This window comes from Catharus ustulatus, chromosome 13, assembly GCF_009819885.2.
Source record: "Catharus ustulatus isolate bCatUst1 chromosome 13, bCatUst1.pri.v2, whole genome shotgun sequence".
NCBI classification, from domain to species: Eukaryota; Metazoa; Chordata; class Aves; order Passeriformes; family Turdidae; genus Catharus; species Catharus ustulatus.
The window spans coordinates 11,497,226-11,524,264 of record NC_046233.1 but is presented as its reverse complement, the minus strand read 5'-3'; the positions used below and the strand labels follow the sequence as shown (position 1 = coordinate 11,524,264).

The 27,039-nt window shown below is 53.2% G+C and overlaps 1 protein-coding gene across 2 annotated transcripts in view; it reads left to right on the top strand.

Annotated features, from left to right (window-relative positions):
- Positions 1 to 27,039, top strand: part of PLXNA1 (plexin A1) — a 114,725-nt gene that overhangs the window by 53,527 nt on the left and 34,159 nt on the right. For both annotated transcript variants that reach the window (XM_033071262.2, XM_033071263.2), the window contains exons 7-12: positions 529 to 682; positions 1,355 to 1,454; positions 10,411 to 10,525; positions 15,074 to 15,274; positions 23,388 to 23,484; positions 23,727 to 23,917. In XM_033071262.2, the coding sequence (XP_032927153.1) occupies positions 529 to 682; positions 1,355 to 1,454; positions 10,411 to 10,525; positions 15,074 to 15,274; positions 23,388 to 23,484; positions 23,727 to 23,917 (858 nt within the window). The remainder of the gene's footprint in view (positions 1 to 528; positions 683 to 1,354; positions 1,455 to 10,410; positions 10,526 to 15,073; positions 15,275 to 23,387; positions 23,485 to 23,726; positions 23,918 to 27,039) is intronic.

Below are 27,039 nucleotides of genomic sequence, written 5' to 3'. Positions count from 1 at the left end.
ACAAGGAGCAAATATCAGGGACTAAAGGGCTTTTTAATCTATCAAGGAAAAGCATAACAAGAACTAATGGCTGGAAGCTGTGAAAAATTCAAATTAGAAATAAGGCAAGCGTTTTGCAAAGTGAGAACTGCTGACCCCGGGGATGACTTTGTGAAGGAAGAGGTTTGCCTGTGCTGGAGTGGGTGCCTTCCTGCCTTTCTGTGCAACGTACTTCAGCCCTGATGCTGTTCTTGTTCTCTGTGGAGAGCTGAGGCATAATGGCTTGTGGTGTGTCAAGGGCAGAGGACAAAGGCTGTGAGTCATTACAGCTCTTAAACCCATTTAAACCTGTGCTCCTTGCTTGAGCAGGGATGTGCATGGATGGGGCTCCCTTGCAAAAGCCCAGAGCAGGTCTTCCTGCCCTGTGTGGGTGGCAGAAGAGGGATTGCACCCCCTGGTCTTTTCTGTTGGCTAGACTTACACACAGCAGCCACAGAGGAGCCTATTTTCCAGGTTCTCTGTGTTGATGCTCTTGCCTCTCCTCCCTAGCTGGTCCTGCAGGCCTGGAATGTCCCAGACCTCTCGGCAGGAGTCAACTGCTCCTTTGAAGACTTCACCGAGTCAGAGAGCCGCATTGAGGATGGGAAGATCTACTGCAGCTCTCCCTCTGCCAAGGATGTCATCCCCATCACCAGGGGCCGCGGTGAGCTTGTGCCCCAGAGTGGCAAAAAAGCCTGAGACAAGTGTTGTCCCGCGTATTACCCCACAGGCAGATGTGGAGGAGGACAGTCCTCCTGTGTCATGATCCCAGTCTCGGGATCTGAACCCCACTTGGGTTCTTGGGATATAGGAGAAGGAATTGCTGCTCATGGGAGGCTGGTTCTTTAGTCCCCTCCAAACCATGGACACAGCTGCTAGCACACAGCCTATGGCAGTGGGCTTGGAACTAGATACTAGATAATCCTTAAGGTCACTTCCTACCCAAACCACTTTGTGATTTTACTTGCTGACCACCCTGGCCCTATTTCCATCTGTGAACCATTCCTGGGCAGATGTAACCATGGGGTCAGGACATTCTCCTGACGCCAAAACTGTTAAACCCTCCTTCAGTGTGCCCAATACAACCTGAGGCACCAGTCTCCTTCCAGCAGGCTGTGTTTAGCTGTAGGGGCTCAGAGCTGTGCTTGGGCTCTGAGGTGTCTGAATGGGGGTCAATGAACACTCTCTTTTCATTCCCACACTTAGGGGATTTTGTTAATTAACTAGACTGAATGGTGATGCCCAGCTCCCTCCAGCCCATCACAAGCCTTGGCCTGAATGCTGGGCCACGCACTCTGTCCTTTCTGATGCCTTTTTTTGCCTGGGTCTCTTGCAGGGGACAAGCGAGTGGTGAAGCTGTACCTGAAATCCAAGGAGACGGGGAAGAAATTTGCCTCAGTGGATTTTGTTTTTTACAACTGCAGTGTCCATCAGTCGTAAGTGGCCTGGACTTTGTGGGAGGGCTCCAGGAACAGATTGGAGGGATGGTGTGAGACTGGGAGAGAGAGTTCTCAGCTTTGTGGGTGCTGATGTTGCAAGAAGAAAGGGCAGTTGAGTACAGTGGTGTTTACAGTGAGAAACCTCCTCCTTTTGCCCATGTGAACTGGGACAGTGACCAGAGCACCCACAGTTGGTTTGGGGGTGTGGGAACATGTAGAGTCAGGGCAGAACCTCACATAAAAACAGAGCTTTGGGTTTGGCAAAACTTTGGATGAAAAAGCGAGTTTACTGCACTGCAGACTGTGGAAATCAATCCATGTGACTGAAAACGCTGAGTGTCTTGTTATTCCTGGAAACAGTTAATAGGAGTGACTTGGCAGTGCAGAAGGAGAAGCCTGTACTTTCCTGCCACGGTACCTGCTTCCCAGGCTTGCTGGAGAGGGAGCTGGAAAGTTACAGCAACATGGGATGGAACATGCCACATGTCCTGGGGCGTTTACCCAAGAATTTCCTAAGTGGAAGTAATTGTGAATTTGCTTTCTTGTCAGGCTGCTGTGAAATCTACTCCTGTAAGGGTTTTTAGACAGCTTGAGATATGCGTTTGATGAAATAGAGGAGGTATGGATTATTGATGTGCTGTCTAAGCAAGGTGTCTAAAGTCTCAAACCACAACTCCTGATGAGGAGCTGCAGACAGAGTTCTTGAGCAGTGGGGGATGGCTGTGCTGTAGGACCATCAGAGCTGATGCTGGGGTGTGTTTGGGCAAAGAATTTGGAGCTCAAGAATGTAAGAGATTTAATTACCCTGCCAGAAACCTCCCATGGATGGTGGTGCTCTGGCTGATCACTAATTATAGACAAGCAAATGCCAAGTGATCTCTTTTGGATGTCTTTTTGCAAAGTGTTGAGCCTGGCTTGGGGGCTCTGCTGGAGCTCACTCCTCCAAAGCCTGTTCAGAGTTTCCACTTTGATCAGGGAAGAGCAGGTGAGATGCAGGTGCCCTGGCTGGGAACTCACCTGCAGTGAGCTCCAGGAGGGATGTGTCAGCACAGAGCCCCTGCAAAGTTTCTGCTTCACAGGGATTCCTTCCCTCCTGCTCTTTGCACAGGGAGCAGGGCTCCTCCTGGGAGCGCTGTGCCGGTGAGGGAGGAGAGGCTTTGCAAACTTGACTTTCTCCCTCACCTTGACTCTGAGATGAGCTTTGTCTCTCTTCACGTCCTGTGGTTTCAATAGCATTAGCTCAGCTTTGGCTCGGGCTGACTGCATGTCAGTGTTTTGCAAATCAAAAAGCAGATATGACTTTTATTTTTCTAAATGAAAGAAAGATGACTTTTAAGTACAAATGGCATCAGATTTGGTCCAATCAGCAGTCCAGTGGGAAGAGGTGGTGAGGGAATTGGCATTTTATTTTATGTGCCTGACACAGGAGGGAAAAAAAAACCCTACCCCCCCGAAACAAACCTACAACAAAGAACCTGACTGATTTATTACTGCGTTGATGTTTAATTTTGGATGCATTATTTAAAAAGGCTAATTATGGATGCATTAATATTTATGGGCTCCAGTTGAAGCTGATAGAAAAGTCCATGTTCTAAGCTGGTGAACGTTATTATTTTTTTACATCTAGAGTTTTAGGGCTTGGAGGTAGTTTTAACTATGTGGCCTGCAGTCGAATCATAGCCAAAGAGTATGACAATACCTCCTGGGATGATGCAATACTTTTAAATACCATTTGTAGACAGGCGTCTTTAATGGATCTCTCTGGAGTTAATAGCCTTTCAGATCCAGGTTTCATATTTTGTGGAGGAAAATCTATACGTCAGCCTGATAAATTCTGTATTAGGAACAATATGCTTTTCCACAAGGCTAATGTTTTTCCTGTGGAGATCTCTGATCACTGTGCTTTATGTTTTCTTTTTATATTTGGATGGCTTTGCTTAGGTTGGAAGGCAGAGTTCTGCATGTCAAATAATTTCTCAGCTGAGGACAAAGTGTTTGAGTGAGATTTTTCAGATGGTTGTGGAGAGATGGGAGGCTAGTGAGGCAGCTCTTTGCTGATGTCAGCTGGGGTAGCTCCAAGGGAAGCCAATACAGCTCCACCATGTGCACCAGGGAGAGTCTGACCCTTCTTATTTTCAGCAGATGTCTGGAAAGACATCAGCAAAATGTGAGCTGTGGGGCTGGTCCTGGTGCTGCATGAGCATCCTGGCTGTTATTTCCCACCACCCTGGCAGATCTTCTTCTCATGCATTTTCAAGGGGTGATGGAAACTGTCTGGTCAAGGGAGGGGTTGCAGAAGGGAAGATGTATCTGATCACTTTTACAGGAGAGGAGGGTACAGAGGGAGTTGTGCTGCCTGTATGTTTGCTGTGATGTTCTGAGCAGAGGGGATACCTTTCAGGGAGGGTTCTAAAGCTGTTCCATCTGTTAATGCAGGGCTTTATGCCTGTGTGATGGAACTGTCCCCATCACAGACCAGCATCAGTGGCTCCTGGGCTACTTTGTGCAGGGTCCCTGAGAGCTCTGGTCTGGAATTTGCGTTATCTCTGGGGCTTCATTCCTTTGCAGGAGTCACCTGGGAAGCTTCTGAAGGTCTCAGCTTTGTGTACTCAGGGCTCCTCAGGGGCTCAGGCATGTGTTTTCAGGCCGTGGCATCTTTTGGGCATCCTGCTCCTAAAGGCTTGGGCATTAGGCAGGGGATGCCTCTGGCTGAGGTGTGGGAGATGCTTTGAAAATGGAAGTGGAAACTAAAAGTTCGATGCAAGGAAATGGGATCATTGCAAAGGGGGATGTGGGTGGCAGGGGAGCAGAACTGCCCACAGGCTTGTCTGCAGCTCCTGGGGACAGGCACTGGTTCCTGGAGTGGAGAGTGAGATGAAAACCCCCATGGCAGGGCCTGGGTGGATTCCCTTGGGGTTTCCCATGGGACACGGATCAAGTGCAGGCATTTAAAGGCTGCTCAGCACCTTTGATCGTGTAATGAATCAGCCCGAGTCCAGCGCGTGCACAGGCAGATGTTGAGGTTGTCTTTGTCAGAGTTAAACGCCTTCTTCAAAGCATTTGTGGGGAAATGAGTCCCCTTTTAAGATAAAGATGTAACACCAGGCTCCCTGCCTGCCTCTGGCAGAGCTTGCTGGTGAGGTGGGGGAGCAGGGAATCCTCACAGAAAGCTAGCGAGCAATTCCAGGGAATAGTAAGATGTATTTATTTCTTCCTGCTGTTTCCATGTTTCTTTGCTGGATTTCTCCTCTGGAAACTCTGTTTCATAAATCCTGTTGTGGTTTGGCTTTTTGGAGTGTGTGGCTGTGGGAAGGGAGCTGGCAAGTGGAGTGGGATGGGGAAGAAGATGAGAGCCTTTGGTGCTTCCTTCGATTCTGTGGGCAGGTTTTGCAGAGCTGCTGGTTTTTCAAGCACCAGCATGCTCAGTGTGTCACCAGCATGTCCTTCCGCTGTAATGTGGAAGCAAAAATCCAGGTGGTGGCTCAGGGAAAGGGTAGAAATCATATCAGCAAGTCTGATTCCAAGAGGGAATCTGAGCATCCTGGAAAACTGTCTCCAGTCCATCCATCCATGATGCTATCAGCCTTGTGGTTGTGCCTCAGTGTAGTGACAGCTGTGACCCCCATGTCCCATCAGCTGCAGGATGCTGAATTTCTCTGATGCTAGAGCAAGGGCAGACATGCCAAATGGCTCTAACTCCTGCAGGCTGGAGAGATGTGACTGTGCTGTGTCTCTATCCCACAGGTCAGGCTTTCCCTGTAAGCCTCCATTAAGTAAATGGGATTTTAATGCATGTCCCAAGGGCGGGGAGCAGCAGGGCTGTGCCGGTAAGGCAAGGCTGGGCTGTTCTGGTGGCCGAGGCACCCGTGGGACAATGCCAGCCCTTGTGTCACTGGGCTCCCCTCTGCAGCCTCTCTTTCTGCCTGCACATGGCGTGGCTGCTTCTCTGTTGGTCCACTGCTGCTCTTTTCCAGATGCTTTCTTTTCAAAGGCATGGACAGATGGCTGCAAGCAGTTCAGTGAGTGTATCTGAGTTTTCATGGCTGAGCTCTGTGATGGTAACAGATCCCTGTGTGCTCCTGGGCTGGGGCAGGTGGAAAATCCTGTAGAATGGCCCCACAGGCAGCTCAGGATAACCTGGTTTATGTCATGTATGTTGTGAATGGGAAGGGCTGGTACAGCCTGGTCTAACACTTCAGTAGGGGCAGGCAGCTGAGTGTCTTTCAAGAGAATTATCTTAAAACTCAGGGCATGATTCTGCATCCTCCAGTGTGATGGTGGATGCTCTGGACCACCCTGTGAGTAAGGACCTTGGCAAAACCCAGCAGGGATGGAAATGAATTGGGTTGGTGTGAAAGGAAGGGCAGAAATGGATTGAGATGGGCAGGGGTGGAGGGAGGAAAGAGCTGGCTCCCACCCCAGGCCTTTCCTGGGCTCCAGTGAGGAAGCTGCCTGTAGGTCTGTGTAGGGGCTGGGGGGACACTGACTGACTGGTTCCACTGCTCTTCAGGATTTCCCCTTCTCCCCAGGGTAGAGAGATGGATGTAAAGCCCAAGGCACTGCAGTTCAACCCCTCAGCCCTGACAGCTGCTGCTCCAGATGCAGGCTGTGCTGGAGCTGAGTATTCACTGAGGATGCATCCTGCTGCCAAGAGGAGATCTGAGGAGCAGTCGGGGGCTCGCAGGCGGCTGTGCTGTGCCTGTACAGATGCTGTTTTCATCAACACTGTGTTTATCATTTTCCTTCTTAATGGACCTCCCCTGCTCTGCTCTTGGTGCCATTCAACTTCCCCCTGTTCCTGCTCCCTGCCCTTCACTCCATGTCCTTCCTTCCTTCCTTCAGGGACATGCTGTGCCACAGAAATAGCCTCAGTGTCTGTGTGTGCAGTGCTCACACCTCCTGTCCCCCTCGTGTTTGCTGCTCAGGCTTATCTCACGCCTGTGGATGCTGTTTTTGTTTTCTGCCCCTGCTGTTCAGTGTGATGAAGAACTTTGGGCTCCTTTGGGCACGTGGCATGCCTGGGGCTGGCAATGCAGGAAGGAGAATGAGTGAGGAGTCTGGGTCCAGGCCTGCTGGCCCTGCACAGTTTCCATCAGCCACAGCTTTGATTTGGGTCATGTGTGGAGACAGCTGGAACCTCTCCATGGTCCCTGGAGGTGCCTGCACACTCAGGGAGGAGTCAGTCCCTGAAGCTACCCCTGGGTCTGAGCTCATCCTGCAGTGATGCTTTGGCTCTGTACCCACCCTGGAGAGCCATCTTTGCTGTCTTTCTGTCCTGTCTGCAGCTCTGCTTCTCTGCAGCCCCTCCAGGTGTTTCCCTACATGGCAGTACCAAGTTTGGGATCATCTATGCAAGTGGAGGGGAGCAGTGCTGGGACTTTTTGGCCCAGCTGTGGGGTGAGATGTGGGCAAGCATGTTGACTGTGGGCTTTGACCCTGGGGCACTCAAAGTTGGGCAGAGCTGCTTTGTTGCCTGCAAGAATGCCTGCCCTGGCTGGGGAGAGGTTTCAGGCTAGCAGTGAGCCTGGACTTGTTTAGAGATGGGGCACTTGGCACAGAGTGACCCTGGAGCTCTGCTCTGAGGCTGATGCCACATCTCTCTCATGAGTCCATCAGGAGGCAAGGAGGGCACTGCCAGTGGGTCTGGCCCCCTTTCCCTGCCCCGCCTGGGCTTCACCTCCACCAGCACCTGGCAGGGCTGGGGAGGAGGCAGATGGGGAACAAGCTGTGGGTCCATGTCCGTGCTGCACCCCCACCATCAGTTTTCTGCCTCACTGGGCTTCTTGCTCTCCTGGCACGCTTTGGGGAGGCGGAACACTTCAACACATGAAGGAGAGCCTCCCTCTAATTACCAGGAGTGATGAAAGCCTCTTAGGCAAGAAGTGATGAGGGAAGAGTGCCTGACCGTGGGAAGGAGAGAGACGGCACAGATGGCATCATGCTGCCAAGCAACCTGCTCCTGTGCCAGGAGCAGACAGCAGTGGCACATGGACAGCAGTGGCACACGGACACATTGGGGTGTGGACACACAGGGACACAGCCCCAGCCGTGCTGCCCAACAGCCAGGGATCCCTGCCTCAGCTCCTGCCCTGGCCTTTGGGAGCCTTGCAGGGTGCTGTGGTGGTCAGGCAGCTGTGCTGAGGCCAGCAGGACCTGGGCAGGCTGTGAACAGCATTTCACCATGTTACTGGCACCCAGGTGCTGACTTACCACTTTGGACTGGACTGACTCTAAATGCAGCAGAAACCCTGCAGAGCAAGGTGTGTGTGGTGAGCACTCTCACAGTGGCATTTGATGTCCATATGGCAGAAGGAAGAGTGTGGAAATTATCACCCAGGATGGGGCTTTAGGAATGGCTCAGTTAAGTTAGAAGCAGCTGGGAGGGCTAAAGTATGAAGGGGAAACCATGTACCTCAGTGTGTGAGCGGAGGATAACTTGAGATCCTTTGACAAGTGGAGACCAGCTGGGACCTGCAATAATTAAATGGCAAAGGAGACCCTCAAGTGAGGAGGATCTTGAAATAGCCAAGATTTGGTTTTGACCCTGAAGAATTGCAAAGTGGAGCTGCAGCTGTTGGGGCTGGGATGCCCAGGGCAGGGCTGCATCAGGAGCTTCAGCTGCTTTGACATGCCTTGTGAGCTGGTGGAAAGGGCACTGGGGAGTATTTTTGCACACCCTGAAGGACCTGGTGACTGGAAAAGTCTCTTCTTTGGAGGATAGTGGGGGTGATTCATGGGAGGTTTTGGTAGCTGGGCCCCAGCATGTGGCTTGTGGCTGCTTGTGCATCTCTTATGTGACTTCTCCGGGGCTGGGTTACTCCCATGAGGATTAATCTGTATGTTCCCTGTCCCACCCATCCATATCCTGGATTTATCTGTCCACTGGTCCTGCCTGGGCCCTTAGCAGGAGGGCAGGAGCTGTCCTTTGCCTTTGTTTGTGTTCCCTATTCCCCCCACCCTCTGCACCTCCCTCCATCAAAGCAACCAGAGATAGGAGGCTGGGGCTCTGCTTTTAAGTTGAATCTCTGCAGCTGAAATAAAATTGCATATATTTGCATAAGGAGCATCTCAATTAGCATATTTGTGGGTAAAGCTAAAAGGGCTGTTCATTTGGAAGTGAAAATGTGAGCGAAACATGGAAATGACTTCCAGCCCCCTTTGCAAGCAGCTTAATTAAATATTTCCTTAGTGTGTGAGCATGGATTTGGGAAGCTCTTGCTGTATATGTAATGGTGTGTGAAACCCCAGGGCAGGCCGGGAGACCTGGTCCTGCAAAGCCTTGGGTGTGTCACTGCACCCTGGGCTGCCCTCACCCTGTGGCTCCCTCAGGTCCCCACACCTCCAAAGTGACAGTTCTGCTGGAGGGCAAGGGTTTTGGCACACCAGGCTGTGCCACCAAGGATATCTTCTCCAGGAGGATTGTATTTCTGCTGCCTCACAGGGTGATGCTGTGTTTTCCTGTCGTTTCCCAGGGGTAGAGGCAGAGAGGTAGCTGTGATTAGGAGGAGGATTGGGCTGGGCAGGGCTGCCTGCCTCCTGCCAGAGCTGTGTTCAGGGAAAGAGCCTGTCTTTGTTTAAATATAATTGCTTTGGGCCTGATCCTTTTGATGCTTGGATCAGTGAGGAGCAGGTATGAGCCTTCTAGGGTGAAAACCAGTGCTGCTGCTTTTTTCTTTTCTTCTTTTTTTCTTTTTTTTTAAAGGCAGGTTGATTTTTTTTTTTACTGCCTTTTAGTTTATGCCTCAGCAGCTCTCCCATCTTCTCCTTGGGAGAACAGCTTGGGCTGCACAGACATGCCTGGTGCAGACCTGCCCTGTGAAGCTAAATGTGGGAGCTGTCTGCCATGCCCCCCCAGACAGCATGGCAGGGAGGGCTCAGCCTCTTTCCACAGGGGTGAAACCCCCAAAAGCCTCCCTGCAGCTGTGGGATGCCTGGGAGGGGTTAGCCAGGGAAGATAACCAGGTTGTCAAGGTGCCACTCCTGTGAGAATGGCAGTGGGACTCTCTGTGTCCCCTCCTGCTCTGGGGAGAGTCACCAGGTCCCTGGGGCTGGTTTCATTCCGTGAGAAAGGCTGTGGGACTCTCTGTGTCCCCTCCTGCTTTGGGGAGAGTCACCAGGTCCCTGGAGCTGGTTTCATTCTGTGAGAAAGGCTGTGGGACTCTCTGTGTCCCCTCCTGCTCTGGGGAGAGTCACCAGGTCCCTGGGGCTGGTTTCATTGCTGAGAGGAATGGAAAGCAGAGCATGGTGCTTCTGGCCTGAACACAGCCCCAGAAAAGATGGGGAGAGGGGAGGAGGAGTGATCCCTGTGCACAAAGAGCCCTGAGAAGAGGCTGGGGGGAGATGGGAGCGTCTGTGGCTGGGGAGGGGTGGGAGGCACAGACACAACGCACGCGCGCTGTGCAGGGCTGGGGCTGAGGGGGCTGAGGGAGGGACAGAGGGGGTCACACACAACCTATTGTGAGCAGCTGAAAGGCCCTACAGTCCCGAAATGTTAATCTGACCCAACCTTTCGCCAGTTATAATTTTCCTCTCAATGAGCATGCATTAATCTGGCCCTTTCTCCCCTGTTCCCCCGTGGTGCAGAGCCCTTGTTCTGATGCCTTTTGCTAAAATCGCCTTTCAGTGAACCCAAATAAAGCTCCCAAAGTCTGGAGCTCGGCCCCTGCTGGAGTGGGGCAGTCAGGGTCAGCCTGCCAAGAGGAGGAGGGAACGTGGCCTCTTCAGCTGGGACACAAATCCTGCTCTGAAGGCTGTGTCCCCCCACCCTGCCATGGGCAAAGCCTGGGGGTTCTGGTTGTGCAGGCATCTCCCTCCCAATGCATGGCTCATGCCCTATGGATAAAGGATCCTTTCCACCAGAAGAGCATCACCTAAGGATGCTGTCCTGCTGAAGCATCCCAAGAAATGCCCCTGTGGAATCTGCCCTAAAACTGCCCCTTCTTTCCCTGTGCAGCTGCCTGTCCTGTGTGAACGGCTCCTTCCCCTGCCACTGGTGCAAGTACCGCCACATCTGCACCCACAACGCTGCTGACTGCTCTTTCCTGGAGGGAAGGGTCAAGCTCTCTGAGGTAAGACAGTGAAACTGCTCCCCTCGTCTTTTCTGGTCCTGTCATAGCCCCCTGCCCTCTGGGGAAGGGTTTAGAAGAAGCTCCTTCAGATACCATTCCCACTGTCTCTCCTGGGGTGCTGGGACTGCCTGAGGAGCAGGGAGGGAGGAAAGGGAAATGCTGATGGAACTATCTGCTGGTGGGGAGAAGCTGTGTGGCTGTGGAGAGGCAGCTTGGGAAGTCGGCTGAAGCCCGGAGCACTTTAGGTTGAATGAAAGGAAAAACAAAGGCAGAGACACTAAAGCATTTTCCTTTGATGTTTGTGAGGGGAGCAAGCTTGAACTGTCATTGCAGAACAACTTGTTTTTGGAGAGGAGAAGGTTGAAATCTGTAAAACAAACTGTTTTGCTGCACCTCATGCCTTCTTCATCTCAACTGCTTTGCTAAGAAACATGTTTTTTTGTGGGGGTTCATCCTGTGCAGCATCCGTGCCACCCACTGGGAAAACCTGCCATCAGCAGGGTGTTTGTGGGACATCCTGCTGTCCCCAGCCTGTGGTGGCATTGCTGGCTGCTTGGCCTGGGTATGGAGGTCTGGCCAGCCACTGCTGGCTCTGCAGTAAATGCTGATTTGGATCCTGAAGGGAGAGTTATGGGAAGGAAACTCTGTCCCTGCTCTGGAAGGGGGCTCCAGTTGACTTGTCTGGGTTTCCCATTGACTGTACTCGGCCCCACTGAGAGGGTCCTGCTGCCTCCAGGGGAGGTTAGTAACCTGAGAAAGCTGGAAAAAGCTGTTTTGTCCCGTGCTGTGAAGAAATCCAGTGAGCAATCTGCCTATCTCAGGCATTCCAGAAGCCTGCTCCTGAGGTCACACTTCCAGCCAGCCCTGGCATTTCTTCTGTAAATGTGACACATGGTGTCCAGACCCCTGGAACCCAGCAGTTCTGGTCTCCCCATTCCCCTCTCTGAGGCCATGGGATCTGCCCCCCTCCCTGCCAGGTGAACCCCAAAGCATCTGGCTGTACCCCACAGAGGTGGTGCCCTTGGGGCATGTGCAGCTCTCCCACGGACTGGCTGCTCAGGAGCTTGTGTCACTCCCCAGTGTGGGCAGGGTGTCCCCCAGCAGACCTTTTGGCCACACTGGGAAATGGAGCAGTGCCTGGTTTGAGGTTTGGAATGCCTGGCTCAGCCTGTTTGCACATTGGTGTGGCTTCAGCAGTTCCCAGCAGGGATGGTGAGGCACCCTCAGACCAGCTGCAGCTGTGGGCTCTGTGACCAGGCTGGGATGAGACATCCTGTCCCCATCCCTGGCCGTGCTGGTCCCCAGCAGGGTGGTGTGGTGGGTGGTGGGGCTCAGTGCCAGTCCCATGGCACCACCAGACAAATTAATAGTCGACATCCAGCCCCATCCTCTCTGCAGGAAGGTTATTTTAAGCAGGATTTGGTCTGTCTGTGTTGGCTGGAGTGTGGTGGGCACTGGTCAGGAAATGCAGGGGTAGAGGGTAATTCTGTCTCTGCTCCTTCCCATGGGTAGTTCACCGCAATTTCCTGGGTGGGAAAGTGGTTGTTTTGTAGGAAAACAGAGTGACCCATGGCACTCTGTCCTGGGCATGCCAGGAATGTTTGTCTGGATTTCTGGGGGTTGGCAGGCTGGAATGGGGCATGAGTAGGAGCCACCACTCGCATAAATGTGCCTGGAAACAGAGACAGCAGTCAGGATGTCCCTGTCCACTGGCTGTGGTAGCTTTAAATCCTGGGATCTGGAGATTGCCCTCCTCTGTGGCTTTGCTGGGGGGATGCAGGGCTGGGGAAGAGGTGATGAAGCAGCACAGGCTGCTGTTCATTTTTTTCCACTCATGGTGTGCAGTGGTGGCCAAAGGGTGGTCAGGGGTGGGCATTGGAGCATCCCATCCCAGAAGGCTGCTCTTCTGAGACAGCCCCTGCTGGTACAGAGCTACTGTGGAGGGTGAAAAGGCTCCTGGACTGTGGGGAAACAAGTGTTGGTTCAGATTAGGTAGGTTCAGCTTGTGTTTGTTCTTCATTCCCCATCAGTGGGAATGGCTGAGTTCTTTGTGAAGGAACCTCAAAGCTGGGTTCAGGCCCAGTCCTAGGCTGCCTTCATCCTGCCTCTGCTCATGCACAGCCTTGCAGCTGGAGCTGGGACCTGCCAGAAGAGCCCAAATGGCAGCATTTGCGATGTCATTCTAAAGCTCCTACCTCTCCAGACAAACCTGGACACCCATGTCATGTTCTCATCCAACTAGAAAAGTGGTTTTAATGGAGAAAATCTGAGTTGTGTGATGTTTGGGAATTTGAGTGATTTGGGGCCTTGCTTTCCTGCTTATCCCATGCCTTCCTAGCTGCCTCCTCCTGGGCCCTGGGGCTGTGCTGGGAGGGGCTGTATTTGGCAGGACACAGAGCTCTGTGGGCTGTGCAGAGTGCTCCCAAGGGATGGAAGCGCTGGGCAGTGCCAGACAAGTTGTGTCAGCAGTTGGAATTGCTCGCAGGGGAAATGAGTTGTCCTTGTACCCCCACCCCTGCGGGCACCCTGGGCGCCCACCAGCACCAGGTGTTTCCTGTTTGGGCACAGGCTGACATTTTTGCTGGATGAGACAAACACTTCTGCTGGCAGATGTGGAGCGTGTGACATCATGGGGGGATTGGGCTCAAGCTGTGAATCGGCAGAATGAGCCCACCTGCCTGTGTGGGGAGAGGGGCACACGTGCCTGCTGTGCTCCCTGGGCACATGCAAACATGGTGAGCCCAGCCTGGGGGGCATGGACTGCCCACCACCCAGCTGGGCTGTGGCAATAATTACTGAGAAGAGGAGATGGAAGTGTTGGAGAGTGAGCCAGGAGTTAACACTTGCCAAATGTGCATGTGCCCCCTGGGGAAGGCTTGTGCCACCCACAGGGTCCCTCTGCAATGTGGAGGAGATCAAGCAGGTGGGGGCTGCTTCCTCTGACAGCATTTCCAAGCTGGGAACTGGTGGGGAACAACCACCATGCAGTCATGGGGACACTCCATGGAAATGGCAACTGGCATGAGGTGTCTCCCCACTGAGAGCTGAACTGATTCTGGAAGTGGGGGGAAAGTGAAGCCCAACTTTGCACAGTGGCAGCCATGATATAGAGCAGGGAGGTGGCTGGGCACTGTTCCTCTCAGCTCTTCAGTGTGCTCACACTTCTGTTCCTCTCAGCTTTTATTGTGTTTAGTGTGTTTTGGAGATAAATACTTTCTTCCCTTGAAAATTTTGCTTTTGAGGAATACAGACTTGGGAAGAACAGAAAAACCAAAGAGTAAAAGTAGTTGGGTTTTTCTGTCGAGATTTGCTAAGTGAAACAATTTTGTTTGCTTTTCTCTGCATTGTTTGAAAGTTAATTAATCATACCAGCTGAGATAAAGCCTGGCACTTTGCAAGGTTCAGCCTGGCTTGCTGCAGGATGGCAGGAGGCAGCTGGGCAGCCTTGGTCACACAGGGCTACTGGTGGCCTTGGGGCCTGAGCTGCCCCTGCAGCTGCACTGTGGCCATCAAAAGCTTTGTGAGAGCAGTGGAGTGGCTGCATTCAATGCATTTCTGTTTTTCAAGCAGCTCACATGTTATTCCCTCTTGATGTTATTTCAAGCCAACACTCCCAGGAGTAGCTGCCATAGGTGTGAGAACCTCTGCCAGGCCAGGCAAAGCCAGGGTGGGATTGCATCAGGCTGTTGTTGCCAAAGTGTTATGCTCTGGGGCTGCAGAGCTGTTTTGCTGCCTGAGCTCATTTATTTTTGCTCCCCTGTGCTTTGCACACAAGAGTCACCAGCTCCCCTGGAGCAGCTGGGAGCCCATGGCTATTAAAAGTGGAGTGCTTTGGCCTCCTAATGTCTCCTTCCCCAGGGGCTGTCAGAGAGGTGCTTTCCTCTCCAGCTCACTCAGCAGCATCCCCTGGCTGGAGTCACTCACTGTGGGCAGCCTGCAGCTGGGCTGGGTGGGGTGACACTGCTTCAAACTGGTGCAGATAGAAGCAGCAGCAGCAGCAAAATTTGCTGCAGCAGGTTCTCTGCCACACTGCAGGAGCACATTGTTGTATCAAAAAGGGAAAAGGCCTTTCTGTCTGCTCATGAAGGAAAGGGGATGGAGGCTGTAAGAGAGCAGGAGGGCTGAGCAGGTAGCTTGAGAATGCACAGTCCAGTGGGCATTGACTCTGAAACCTGTTGGCTGCAATGATGGCACTGAAGTCCATATTGTTACCAGTCAGCCCAAACACGTGTTGCTGCTGCAGTGGCAGGTTACAGATTCCTGAGATGGATCCTCTCCCCACCTAAATCAACCTGAGCTCTAGAAAACACTGTACTGCCCTGCCACCAGATTCCTTTGTGCTCTTCTTTCCTGTCTTCAGGGTTCTGGGCAGAGCAGCATAGGATGCTGGTTTGGGGTTGCTGCACATGAGGATTTTCTCAAGCATATGCTCAGGGTGCTGTTTTTGGAGTGCACTGCCAAGCCTGCCAGTGGGGAGGGGTCATGGGGGTGCTGGGGGATGCTGTACAATGTTCCTGTCTCATCATCTGCTTCTTGTTCCCCTTGCAGGACTGCCCCCAGATCCTGCCTTCCACCCAGATCTACATCCCCGTGGGTGTGGTGAAACCCATCACCCTGACAGCCAAGAACCTGCCCCAGCCGCAGTCAGGCCAGCGCAACTACGAGTGCATCTTCCACATCCCCGGCAGCACCACGCGCGTCACGGCCCTGCGCTTCAACAGCACCAGCATCCAGTGCCAGAACACCTCGGTGAGTGTGGGCCCTGCCCAGGGCTGCTCCTCCCTGCCCGCCCAGGACCAGCCCAGCGGTTTTGCTCTCTCATGGCAGGTAGAGGGGTTTCTGCTGCCTGTGGGGTGCGAGGTGGGCTCCCTGCCGCTGCCCCCCATGTGCATTGGGAGGCTGCTTGGGGCTGTTCCAGATAGGATCAGTGCTGAAATCATCAGGCTTTAGGAGCACTTCCAAGGAAATTGGGTTTACAAAGCTGAAGAAAGTTGTCTGGACAGGAGCCAGCTGGGCCCAGATGTGCTGGAGCCCCCCTGACACCAAGCTATCCCATTTTACAGGCGGGAAGGAGGTAACACCTCTGTGTCCCTTTGTGCACATGGAGCCCTCCACATGCAGCTGTGCCTACCAGCCCTGGAAGTGCTTCCCTTCCTCCCCTGCAGCCTCTCCATCCCTACCTCCATCCCTATCTGACCAGCAGCTGCCTCCTTCCCCTGCCTGACTGCCCTCCGTCCCATGCTCCCTGCATCGCTTCCTGCCTCTGTGTCCTTGCCAGGGCCCTGCAGCCCTGTCACTTCAGCTCTCTCCTGCAGGAATCTCTGCCTCCTCTGCCCTCTCCAGGCACCTTGTCCCCTAAGCGGGAGGGGGTTTAGTCCTGGGAGAGCTGTGTGTGTGCTGTGCACTGTGCTCATGAACAAAGCCACTCTGGGTGCTAATAGCTCCGCTGGGAGCTGCCCTGTCTCAGCTCCTCAGCTGCCTGTTGTGCTCTACACCGACCTGCCTCCCCCGGTGGAGCCAGCCCCTCCCTTTGCTCTCCCATTTAATCCTTTTAAAATTTGTTTTTCATCTCTCATACTGTGAAAGCTCATTTGCAGCCTAACACCAGTGCTGATCCCTGCTCCCTTTGGTGGCACAAGTGACATTTAGAAGCCATTGAAGATGAGCACTGGCTCCCTCCCTCCTCCAGTGATCCCAGGGCTGCAGAGCCTTTGGACAGGAGGAGCATCCTGAGCCATTGCCTCCTGCCCTGGGCAGCAGTCCTGGGGGGATGCTGGGCAGCCAATCCAGCCTCCTGCCAGGTCTCCTCTGCCTGGAGCTGGCAGCTGTCTCCTGCCCAGCTCTGTAGTGTGGGGTTTGGCTGAGTTTATTCCAAAGCAGTTTGGGACATGTATGCTGCAGGATGCTCCCTGTGGGGAAGTGCTGTGGCTGCACAGTGCTGGCAGCACCAGCCTGATGGCTCCTGTAGGGTGCTGGGGAGAGCTGCCTGTGCCAGAGGGGAGTCTTTACTTATGTAAAGAGGTGAAGCATGCAGAGAGGTTCTGAATGATGTGGACTCATTTCTCCCCACTATGTTTCAACTTGTCAAGCAGGAGAGAGAGTAAAGCACAATGCATTTCCTGGGTTTCCCAAGGGATGCTGTGGCTGTCAGGATTGGTGCCATGAGCTGCATGGCCTTTGCAGCTCTTCTCCAAAGGGGTAGGACAGCTGTAACCAGCACCTTATCCTGGGCTGACAGTGGTAGATGTTTGACCTGGAAATTGTCAGGAATGCTGTGAAAACAAATTGTCAGAAGGGCATGTGTGTGGTGTTGTGAGGTGCATGAGGAATGGGAAGCAGCAGCTCCATGGGGCTGCAGTGTGGGGCAGGAGATGTGGCTTTTGAGTGCAGGGTGGCTTCACAAAGAGAAAAAGCGAGTTTTGACTTGAAAGAAGCTGCTTTGCTTTCAGGGTCTGCTAGCCTGCTTTAATGTTTGAGGGCATTGAGCCAGGCTGCATTATGGTGTGGGGGATTCAGATTCACACTTGTGTGAAGTTTGTCTCCTTCGTGCCTTTTGCAGTCCATCTGGCTGCTTGATGGTGCTTCAGGCTCTCCCAGCCATGGCCCAACAGCTTCTTCCATTGCACTTCATCCGTTGGGTTAGGATTTTGGTGTGGAGAACACTGGCAAGTGGAGGAATAGGGAAAGGATGACATCTACCCAGCCAACAAGTGAAGGATGGATGCCAAAAGGCGTTTAAGCACGCAGTGTTTCCAGGAGTTCAGTGGGGTCTAAACAAGAGGTTAAATACTCTGTGGAATTACAGATGCTTTCCTGAATCACTGGTGAATGAAAGGCATAATAAGTCAAGCCCCTTAAAACTCTTTGTCTTTTGTTTTAGTGCTTGTCAAACTCCAATGACTTGTTAGCACTTTGAAGAAAAGACATCTTGGTTAAATATTCAGCAGCCCATTCATTAAGGTCTGAGTGTTGACTATAAACATAGTTTGAAACACCCAATAGATCTTTGGCAAACTCAAGGGAGACCAGCTCTGGTATTCCCCAGCATCCCAGGCCATAAACCAAGCCAAAAGAACTTTTTCTGCCTCGCCACTTTGGTCTCTTTCTGCTCTTCAAGACGAAAGCAACCGTAATGGTTTTCCACATGTAATGTAAAGATGCAAAAAGGAAAGACAAACCTAACTAAGGAAATGAAGATCTTTGCCAATAAACTAATTTTTGTGAATTGACTGCTTTTAATCTTCTGGAGGCAGAGTTTTCCAGGCTTGCTTTTTGCAGCAGAGGGTGGAGAAATGGTCACCTGTCTTAACGCCTAAGGTTGATGCCACTGAGATTCATTTTCCAAATATCCTTGCCTTTGCCTGTTCTTTCCCATCTGACATCCCTCAACAGAGTTCATCCTCCTGATTGCTGCAAAAATGAAACAGTTTTGCAGTTGAAAAGTGCCACAGTCCGAAATCTGCACTAATGCTTGTAACATTGGACTTGATCTGATTTAGTCCTGGCCTTTGCAAAATGGCTACAGGTGTCTCTTGCTGTCAAGGGTTTGGCTTTTTCTCTCTAAAATGTTCCTCTTAAGGCTGAAATTGCCCCAGAGCTGCTGTTTCCCTTTACATGTATAAATAGGAAGAACTCCCGATCTCCTTTTCATGAGCCTGTTGTCTCAGCACTTTAAATTAAGCGTAATGCCTCAGTTATTTCCCTTTCTGAAGCCCCACGTGGTGAGGAGCAGCTGTGTCACCTCCCTGGCTCCCTTTTGGTCCTTTCTCACCAGTGCCCCTGGCATGGAGAGCCCACCTTGCCCACTCTTTCTGCTGTGGCTGTGGAGATTCCTGCCCTCTGGCTGGGCTTGGGTTGGGATGTCCATCCCAGAGTGAGCATTATTGCTGGGACAAAGTGATGTGGGTGCAGAGCAAGCTGGGCTGGCAGGGTGGGCACATGTGGGTTACTCCAGCATGGATGCTGAAGCCCAGCCCCAAGTGTGGATGCTGGGCAGTGAAGTAAGTCCTCTCAGATTTATGTTTTCTGGATAATTTTTGTTGCTGTAGAACCTGGGTGTTGCTCTGGCATATTCCCAGGGTCTCAGGTTCTCATACCATGCTGGATTTGAGGTAAGAGGAATCCAGGTGAAGAAGGTTGTGTGTGATGGGGGAGGAAAGGAGGAGATCCATGTGAAAAGAGAAAAAGGGGATGCAGAATCAGAGGCTGAGCGTTATTGTCAAGTTGTGCTGTTGTGCGGATGACGGTATTTTACTCGGCCCAGGGTATATTTATAGAGGAACATAAATCATACACACATGCCCTGTTCTGAGCACTGCACACCTCCAGTATATGTATCTCTAATTAACCAACCATGGAGAGGGAAGCAGGATTGGAGCCCACAGCCCCAGCTCCGTTCGCCAACAAAGCCGCGCTCTCCGTCCTAGCGGTGCCTACATTTATCTTTCCTGCAGCAGTGTTTAAAGTGAAAAGGGAGTATCAGGAGAGTTTGATAGGATCCAATTAAATTCCAGCAGATAAAATAATGATGAATTGCAGTTGAGCCCTGGCGAGACGCGATGTACATTACTGCCGTCCCCGTAGTGCGGGGAAGGAGTTGAGGTCATCAACTACAGAAAAATAGGACACAGCTGCAGCCCAAGCTTTCCTCCAGAAATGCAGCCCAGGGGGATGGTGCATGTGGGAGTGAGGGGGGTTGCACAGGAAATTTGGATGTGTGGGTTTGCTTGCAGAGGAGCAGCCCCTCTGCTGCCTTCTCCAGGGATGGGCTGTGCAGGCTGTGGCTGAAGGGGGTGGATGCCCTGTGGAAAGGGGTGTGGTGGCTGTGGGGCTGCCCTGTCTCCTCTGGGATGGGAAAGGTTAGTGCCTTGTCCAGTTAGCATGGCATTTGCAGGAGTATCCCCAAGGGCATCTCAGTGTGATCTGCCCACAGATTTGGGGTGTTTCCTGCTAGCTGCAGCTGTGTCCCCCGTGTGTTCCCTGGAGGCACCTCTCAGAGTGCTGAATCTCTCATCCCAAGGGAAGCTGGGTAGCTCTCAGTGTCTGTTGCTGCTAGCTGGTGGGTGCGTGAGCAGTGGGCTTCTTAGAATCAAAAGTGGGGCTTTCAGGGCAGGTGACAGCCACAGCCCTTGTTGTGTGCAGGGCTGGTGGCATTCCCTGCATGGGGGCAGGGTGGATGTGAGAATCAGAGTCATGAGGTTGGTGGTTGTTACTTGGGGAGATGCCTGAGATAAGTTTTGGGTAAAGAGCCTTGAGAAAGGCTTAGCAAGGAGTTCTCTTGCCTTAACTGCACCTCTGCAGAAGACCTTGCTGGGAAGATCAGTATCCAGGTGGGTGGGGCTGAAACACCCCCTGTCTTCTCTTCCAGGTTTGCCTTGTAAGCTCTTCAGGGAGGGACAGGGAGGCTGGCTGGGTTAGGTGAGGAGCCAGGCAGTTCTCATTGCAGTTGCTGACTCACTTGGTGGCATCTTTTCTCTCATCCCCTCCTGTGGGCTGTGCTGCATCAGAACACATCACTTTTGGGCACCGCTGGTTTGCTCCCAGGCTGTGCCTGGTGTTTTTTGCTCCCAGAGCAAACATCCCTTTCCCATAGTTTGTCCTCACAGCAGTTACCAAACCAAATCATCCTTTGGCACAGCTGGGTGTCCTGGGCACCTCTGTAGAGTAAAAGATTGTCTGGCAGCAGGACTGCCTGGGTAGGTGCATCCCTCCACTCACACCCATCCTAGCCTACCCTCCTGCTGCTCATCCCAGTCTGCTGCCAGCCACTGGGATTGATTAACTGGGAGGTTAATAACTGTTAAGTGTTTAATGGATGTTTAACACCCTGTTAGCTCCGAACTGGGAGGAGCCAGTGTGATGGAACCTGTAGGCTGTCTGTGAGCTCTCTTTTGGATCCCATAGGATGGACAGATTGGTAAGCACCCCCTGCCTGATCCCCATCAGCTATGGGGCCTTCAGGGCTGGAAGGTGGCTGCTGCTTTACCTTCTGCTGCCTCCCTGGCTTTGGATGTGCCTGTGGGTGGAGAGGCCACTTTTGTGCTTACTCTATGGCAAGGGCTGTTGTGAGGAACCTTTTGGAAACACCTTTCAAAAGATGAGATGCTTTGGAAGTTAGAGAGGGATCTGATGGATCTCCAAGTCCCAGGAGGCCCAGCCCAGAGCCCCTGCAGCTGCAGCTCCTGCCTGTGCGCCAAGTCCTGACTCCAGCTCCAGCATTCTGCAGGGACCAGTATCCAAGTATCCAAGTACAGTATCCAAGCCACAGACCCACTGCTGTCTCTGCAGGGCAGGTTAGAGGCTGCTGACAGACAGGCAGATGCAGAGAACACATTTTTCATTGATATCCATGTTCCCTTGGTGATTCCACGCTTTGAACACCAGCTGAGGCAACGACTCCTGCTCTACCGCTTCCCTCCACACAGTCCTGTGCTCCCGCTGCTGCCTGCTGTCTGCTCCAGCTCCACAGCAAAGTCAGCATCCTCAGTACTGTGTCCTTTCCCAGAGGGAGACACTCTCTCATGCAATTGTCCTCTTGCTGTCTCGGGACCAGTGCATGAAGAGTTAATGTTCTCCCTCCCTTTTCCCCTATTCTTCTTCCTCCAACCCACCTCCCAGAAGAACTAATTTCCAAAAGCAGCCGGGGCAGAGAGATGCAAATAAGTGTTTTGGACAGCTGCAGGCTGGATGCCTTCCCAAGATGCCAGGGCCCCAAATGAGACATGTCAGAGTACAAATTGAAAATGCCAATTTCACTTATGCTGCCACGTGGCTCGTCACAGCTAAATTCTGCTCCAGCGCTGCCACCACCCTCCCCAGCATGTGCTCCCTCCTGCTGCCAGGGAATGGTCTCTGCTCAGTTTTGGGTCTGGCCAGCTCCTTGGTGTGGTTCTGCTGAGGATATCCTTGGGTGGGAGTAGGACAGGGCAAGGTGAACAGATCTGGATTCCTAGCTAAATTCTGGCTTCATCTTCCCAAGCCTGGTAACAGGAATGTTGCTGAGAGACTCTGGTGGTAGGTGGTGCAGGGTGAGATGTGGTGAAGGTTGTCTGAGCAAACACAACAAGAGGTGCCATGTCTGAGGGGCTGTGTTGGGGGGTCATGGGGCTCTGCCTATAGAGAGGGGATGGTGGTGGAGCTGTTGGATTTGCAGCTGGGTGTGTTATGTCTGACAACTGCTGTGTAGGGCTGACCAGCAGCAGCCTTTCTCCCTGGGAAGGGCTGCATTTTGGGGTCCTCCACCCTGCATTTGAGGGTGGTGGCTCACGGGCAAAGGATCACCAACAAAAAGCTGTAATGGAGGAGCAGGCTTGGCTCTTACTGGCACCCTGTAGCACTGAGAGAGGGGTGTGTTGCCTTAGCCAGGTCTCTTGTGCCCCATTTTGGTGGTGTGTCGGTGCTGGACTGGTGATACTGCTGTGGGAGAGACTCAGCACAGAAGGGACCAGCTTTGATGGTCAGGTGAGAAGACTGAAGTGTTGTTCTCAGGACACACTGGCCTCCTTCATGGGCCACATACCTGGGCCTTGTGGAGGGGTGGAGATGAACAGACCCACTGCAGAGGGTGCTGCTGGAGGCAGTGCTGCAGGAGATGCTGAGGCCACCTCTCCTTGGCTGTACCAAGGGGCTGTGAAAGGTGATGCTGGGACTGGCTGGAGGTGGTGGCAGGGCTGTGGCCAGCTGTGGCCGGGTGAAGCACTGCTGGTGCATCTGCTGCTCTCTAACAAACTCCAGCAACCCATGAATCATTCATTTAATCTCTCCTGACACGCCTGTCATTTTCTCAGGCGAGGAGCGGGGAATCTCTTGCCGAAGGAGGTCATTAGCTGTCAGGGATGGTTCCAAATGCCTTCCTGCCTCTGTATCGATTAAACCTCTCTGTCTGCATGCAGGGGCTTTGCAGGGAATACTGATAGTGCTGCTGGGGCTGGGACTCAGATGTTGAGGCAGGGGAGAGGGCTCTGGGTGGGGAGAAGGCACTGACAAGGCTGGAAGGAGAAATGGAGGTGGTTATGTCTGGACAGCAACAAGTCCAAGGGCCTGAATTTTGGGTCCCCTAAAGCTGACGGGTAGGATTCCCTGGTGTCACCTTCCTACATGGAAACTCAGGGTGGGGGTTCCAGTGCTGAAATGGAGTGCAGTCAATATCCAGGCACAGTGTGGAGCTGGGAGTGGAGCATCTGGGGGTGTGTGGTGTGGAGGGGAGGAGTGCTCTCTCCTGAGATCTTTCTGAGTGCTGGTGTCACACTGGAGTGCTCCTTGGCTCTGTCCCACACACAGCCGTGTGGCCACAGCTTTATGTCATTTTGTTATGGATGATGGGGCTGGAGGGGACTGTGAGGGACATCCTCCCACTGGCTATTGGGGATGACCCTACTGAATCCACCCCTGTGATGTGCCCAGCCTGTCCTCCCCAAGCTTCTCTAGTGATGACCATAACCCCAGATATCCAACTGAGCATCCCTGGAGTGCACAGGTCATGGGGAATGGCTCAGGAGCCTTGTGGGAAGAAGTACATCTGTGCTGCAGAGGCACCATCTGTTTCTTCCTGTTCCAGCAGCAGCAGCTTCAGACCTTTGAGTTGATGGGCTTTGGGTCTATTTACAAACCCTGAGTTTTGCTGCTTTATCTTTTTTTGTCAGTCCACCCCACTGGTTTCATGTGCTGTGACTGACACTTTGACGAGTGGCTGTCAGACCTGTTTGTTCCTAGCCAGCAAGTCCCAGCCAGGACCCCATCCCTCTCCTCTGGGCTGATGGGAGACATCCATGTAATGAGGGTGTATGTCTCTCTATGCACTCACCATGGGGACATTTTGCCTCAATAATTAACAGGCTCTGCCTCCTTCTGTTTCCTCCTGCAGTATTTCTACGAAGGGAATGACATCAGTGACCTGCCCGTCAACTTGTCTGTGGTGTGGAATGGGAACTTTGTCATTGACAACCCCCAGAACATCCAAGGTGAGTGAGGGATGGGACAGGACCTGGCCCAGTGCCCCCTCAGCCTCCAGCCCACCCTGGCTGACACAGTTTGCACCAGTGCTTTGATGGGTTTCTGAACAAGAGGCTTTTTCCGAGAAGCCTGTGTGGGTTTGTCCCACTGGGAGCTGGTGGGAAGGGCCAAGATCAGGTTCCTTTTCCCCCCAGAGCTTTGCCCATGGTGGTGGGGCCCATGCTGACCCCACCCTCCCCTGCCATTGCAGCCCACCTGTACAAGTGCTCTGCGCTGCGGGAGAGCTGCGGGCTGTGCCTCAAGGCCGACCCGCGCTTCGAGTGCGGCTGGTGCGTGATGGAGCGGCGCTGCTCGCTGCGCCAGCACTGCCTGGCCTACGACAGCAGCTGGATGCACGCCAGCAGCGGCAACAGCCGCTGCACCGACCCCAAGATCACCAAGGTATGTGGGGACGGGTGTGTGGTGATGCCCTGTGGTGGGGGGTGTGGATGGGGCTCTCCAGTGGCAGCTCACAGCAGCCAGGTCTGCTCAGTGTTTAGTACTTGAGTGTTTTTTGTCACCACTTTCATTTCCAAGACTAAAATCCTCTCTCCACCACACTCATGCGCTGGGCTTTCTGGCTCGTTTCCAAAATTCCAACCCCTCCTGCACATGACTGAGGGATCCAGAAAAGCTCTAGATTGCTTCTTGTCTTGCCATGTGCACTGGGGCCAGTAGTTCATCATCATCATCCCATTTCCCTGACAGCTTTTATGACCTTTGCTTATAAGATTGTGTATATTAATAGTCACATGCCTGTTGGGCTGGGATCCAGGTTCACAAGGAGAGGCTGGTGGGTATTTCAGCTGGATACCTTCTGCTAACCCATGGCTTGATGGTGTTAATTACTGGAGTCTTAGCACAGGATCTGATCTGTTTGGGTTTCAGTGCCTTATCTGATGGAGGCTGGAAATAAGAGTCCTGGCTTTTCCCAGTGTGTGCTGCTGCCTCTCACACGGATGGGCCCTGCAGTGTGCTGGGTGGCAGCCATGTGGAGAGGGGGAGAACAGCTTTGCTGGGCACATCCTGCCTGCAAGAAGTACTGCCTGCAGAGTTGCCTGGGGCTTGTGGAGTGCTGGCAGAAGGGATTCATTCCTGAGGAAGTGGGATTGAGCCTCAGATCCTTCATCCCTAAATGGAGGTCTGCTGTTGTGTGCAGAGCTGCAGGGCTCCCTGTCAGCTTCCCTCCATGCTCAGGCTGAACTTCCCAAATCTGGACCCCTAGGGATGATGGGAGTGGGCAATACTGTGGGGCAGTTCATGGCCAGGGTGGCCTCGCTGTAGGCTGTGCCCTTGTCCTCTTGTGTTCAGGTGACCAGGGCTGCAGGCATTTACACACAGCAGCTTCCCAGCAGCTGATGGTGCCCAGCATTGGTAACAGCAGTTGGTCCAGAGCTGATGGTAACAGCTCTCCCACCCTGAATCATTATGAAATTTACAGTAATTGCAGGTGCAGCAGGAGCAGATCTGTTAGCAGGTGGGCTTGACCTTGGCGCTGCTCTGTTAGTGCCCTGGGAAGTGGCAGTCAGTGTGGATGTGCAGTTGCTGTCAATGTGATGCTGCTCCTGTAGCCTGCCTGTTGCCTGCTGCCTCCCACTACCCAGTCCCACATCTGGGCTGTGGGCGTGCTTGCAGAGGGTCCAGAGAAAAGCCTAGTGCAGAGAGGGCAGCATAGGCTGATGGGGGAGAAGAGTCTCCTGCACTGGTTCTGTGAGGAGGTGGAGGCTCGTTCCTGCCCAGCTTGCTGGAGTGCAGGTGTCTTCATGGGTGGTGGGGCTGGCCTGGGAGATGACCGTGATTCTTCAACCTTGGGGTGAAGAATCATTGTTCAGTGGTGGGGACAAGCCTCTTCCAAGCCTCTGTGGTGTCCTGCCTAGTGCTCACTGTGACCCTCAGAGTGACATCCTTTCCCTTGGGGTAGCTTTTGGCCTCTGCACCTCCTGGCCATGCTGTGGCCGCCGGAGCTGACAGCAAGCCAAGTGTCTGTACCCGCTGGAACTGTTTGCTTGTTGATGTAAAAGGACCCTATGAAACCAATTAGGAGAAAAGCAGCATTGTTTGTTGGGGCCAGGGGTCCGGAGGTGGAGGGGGAAAGGGGGGGTTGAGCAGCTATTGCTCTCCTTGGCAGTTCCCCCCTCCCACACACCTTGTTTAGCTGTGACCTGCCTGTGCTGGGTGGCCAACGATGTCATTTCATTCCCGGGCTCCTTCGTCCCCGAGCGCGTGGCCCTTGTCAGCTTTGCTGCGGAGGAGGGATCGAACATGCCGGAGCAGCTTTTAACACTCATTTAGAAACACCAAACAAACAGTGCTCCTTGCCAGCTGCCCCACCAGAGATTTCCTTAAGGGGAAGACCCAACCTGATGCTGGCTGCAGCTGCTAGAACGAGCTCCAGTCCCAGACTTGGGCAAGGGCTGAGCAAGGTTTGGGCAAACAGTGGTTCCCCACAGCCCCAGAGGGTTTTGTTGCTGTGTAAATAGTGAGCTGTGACTGCCCAGCATGACCCAGGGCTCAGGCACCAGTCCTGCAGGATGTCTGTGTGGAAGGGGACTGGGTGCTCCTGTCTGAGTTCGTGTGTGCTGAATGTCACCAGCCCAGTGTGAATCCAGAGGGTGGAAGTTAATCCCAGTGGCAATTGCTGTAGGGGGACTGTGCAGAAACAGCCCCTGGCTCCATGCAGTCCATCAGGGTTGCTGATGTGGACAGTGTCCACTGCTGCATATTTCCCACCCTAAGCTCCCACCCACTTTTCCTTGCTGTGGAGATGATGTTCAGAGATGAGCCCTTCACAGGGAAGAGGAGGAGGATCCATCTGGCTCAGGCCCCAGGGCTGCAGCTGCTCAGATTTGCCAAGAATGGAAAGAGCTTACACGTGCTTGGTCATGGCTTGAACCTGTCCAGGAGCTGGCTTAGTGCAGGCAGAGGTTCCTGCCAGTGCCAGAGGGGATCTCAGCCAGGAGAGCAGAGGAGACCATCACCTGCAACAGAACCATCCCTTCCCCTGGGGCAGGGTGTGATTTCCTCCTGGGCTGACCCAGCCTGCATTCCCCTCTCCCTCACCTGCTGCCTGCAACTGCCTTCTCCTCTGCTGTATCTTCATGGCCCTGGGGACCCAGCTGTGTCCCAGGGCCCACTCAGGGCGTGCAGCTCTGCCATTCATCCTAGTTAGTGCTGCAGGTGGGCGCTTGACCTCAGGGCCAGCAATCACTGATGTAAAACTGCCTGAAATTGCCTGGTTGGAGGCAGCGTCCCCACATACCTTGGAACAGGGCCCACACCTCTGATCATCCCTCATTCTGCCACTGTCTGTCAGGCCACACCTGTCTGCTTTATTGGGCATCATCCTGGTAAATGAGGTGTGATGCTGTGGTGAGGTGCCCTCCCTTCCCAACTGGCCTCAGCAAAGGGTTTGCTGGTGAAGAGAAACACATTTCCCCCCGCCTGCCATTTCACCTCTGCAGGAGGTGCATCTGTTGGAGATGCTTTCTCCTTTGAGGACATCTTGGACATGGGAATCTCATCCC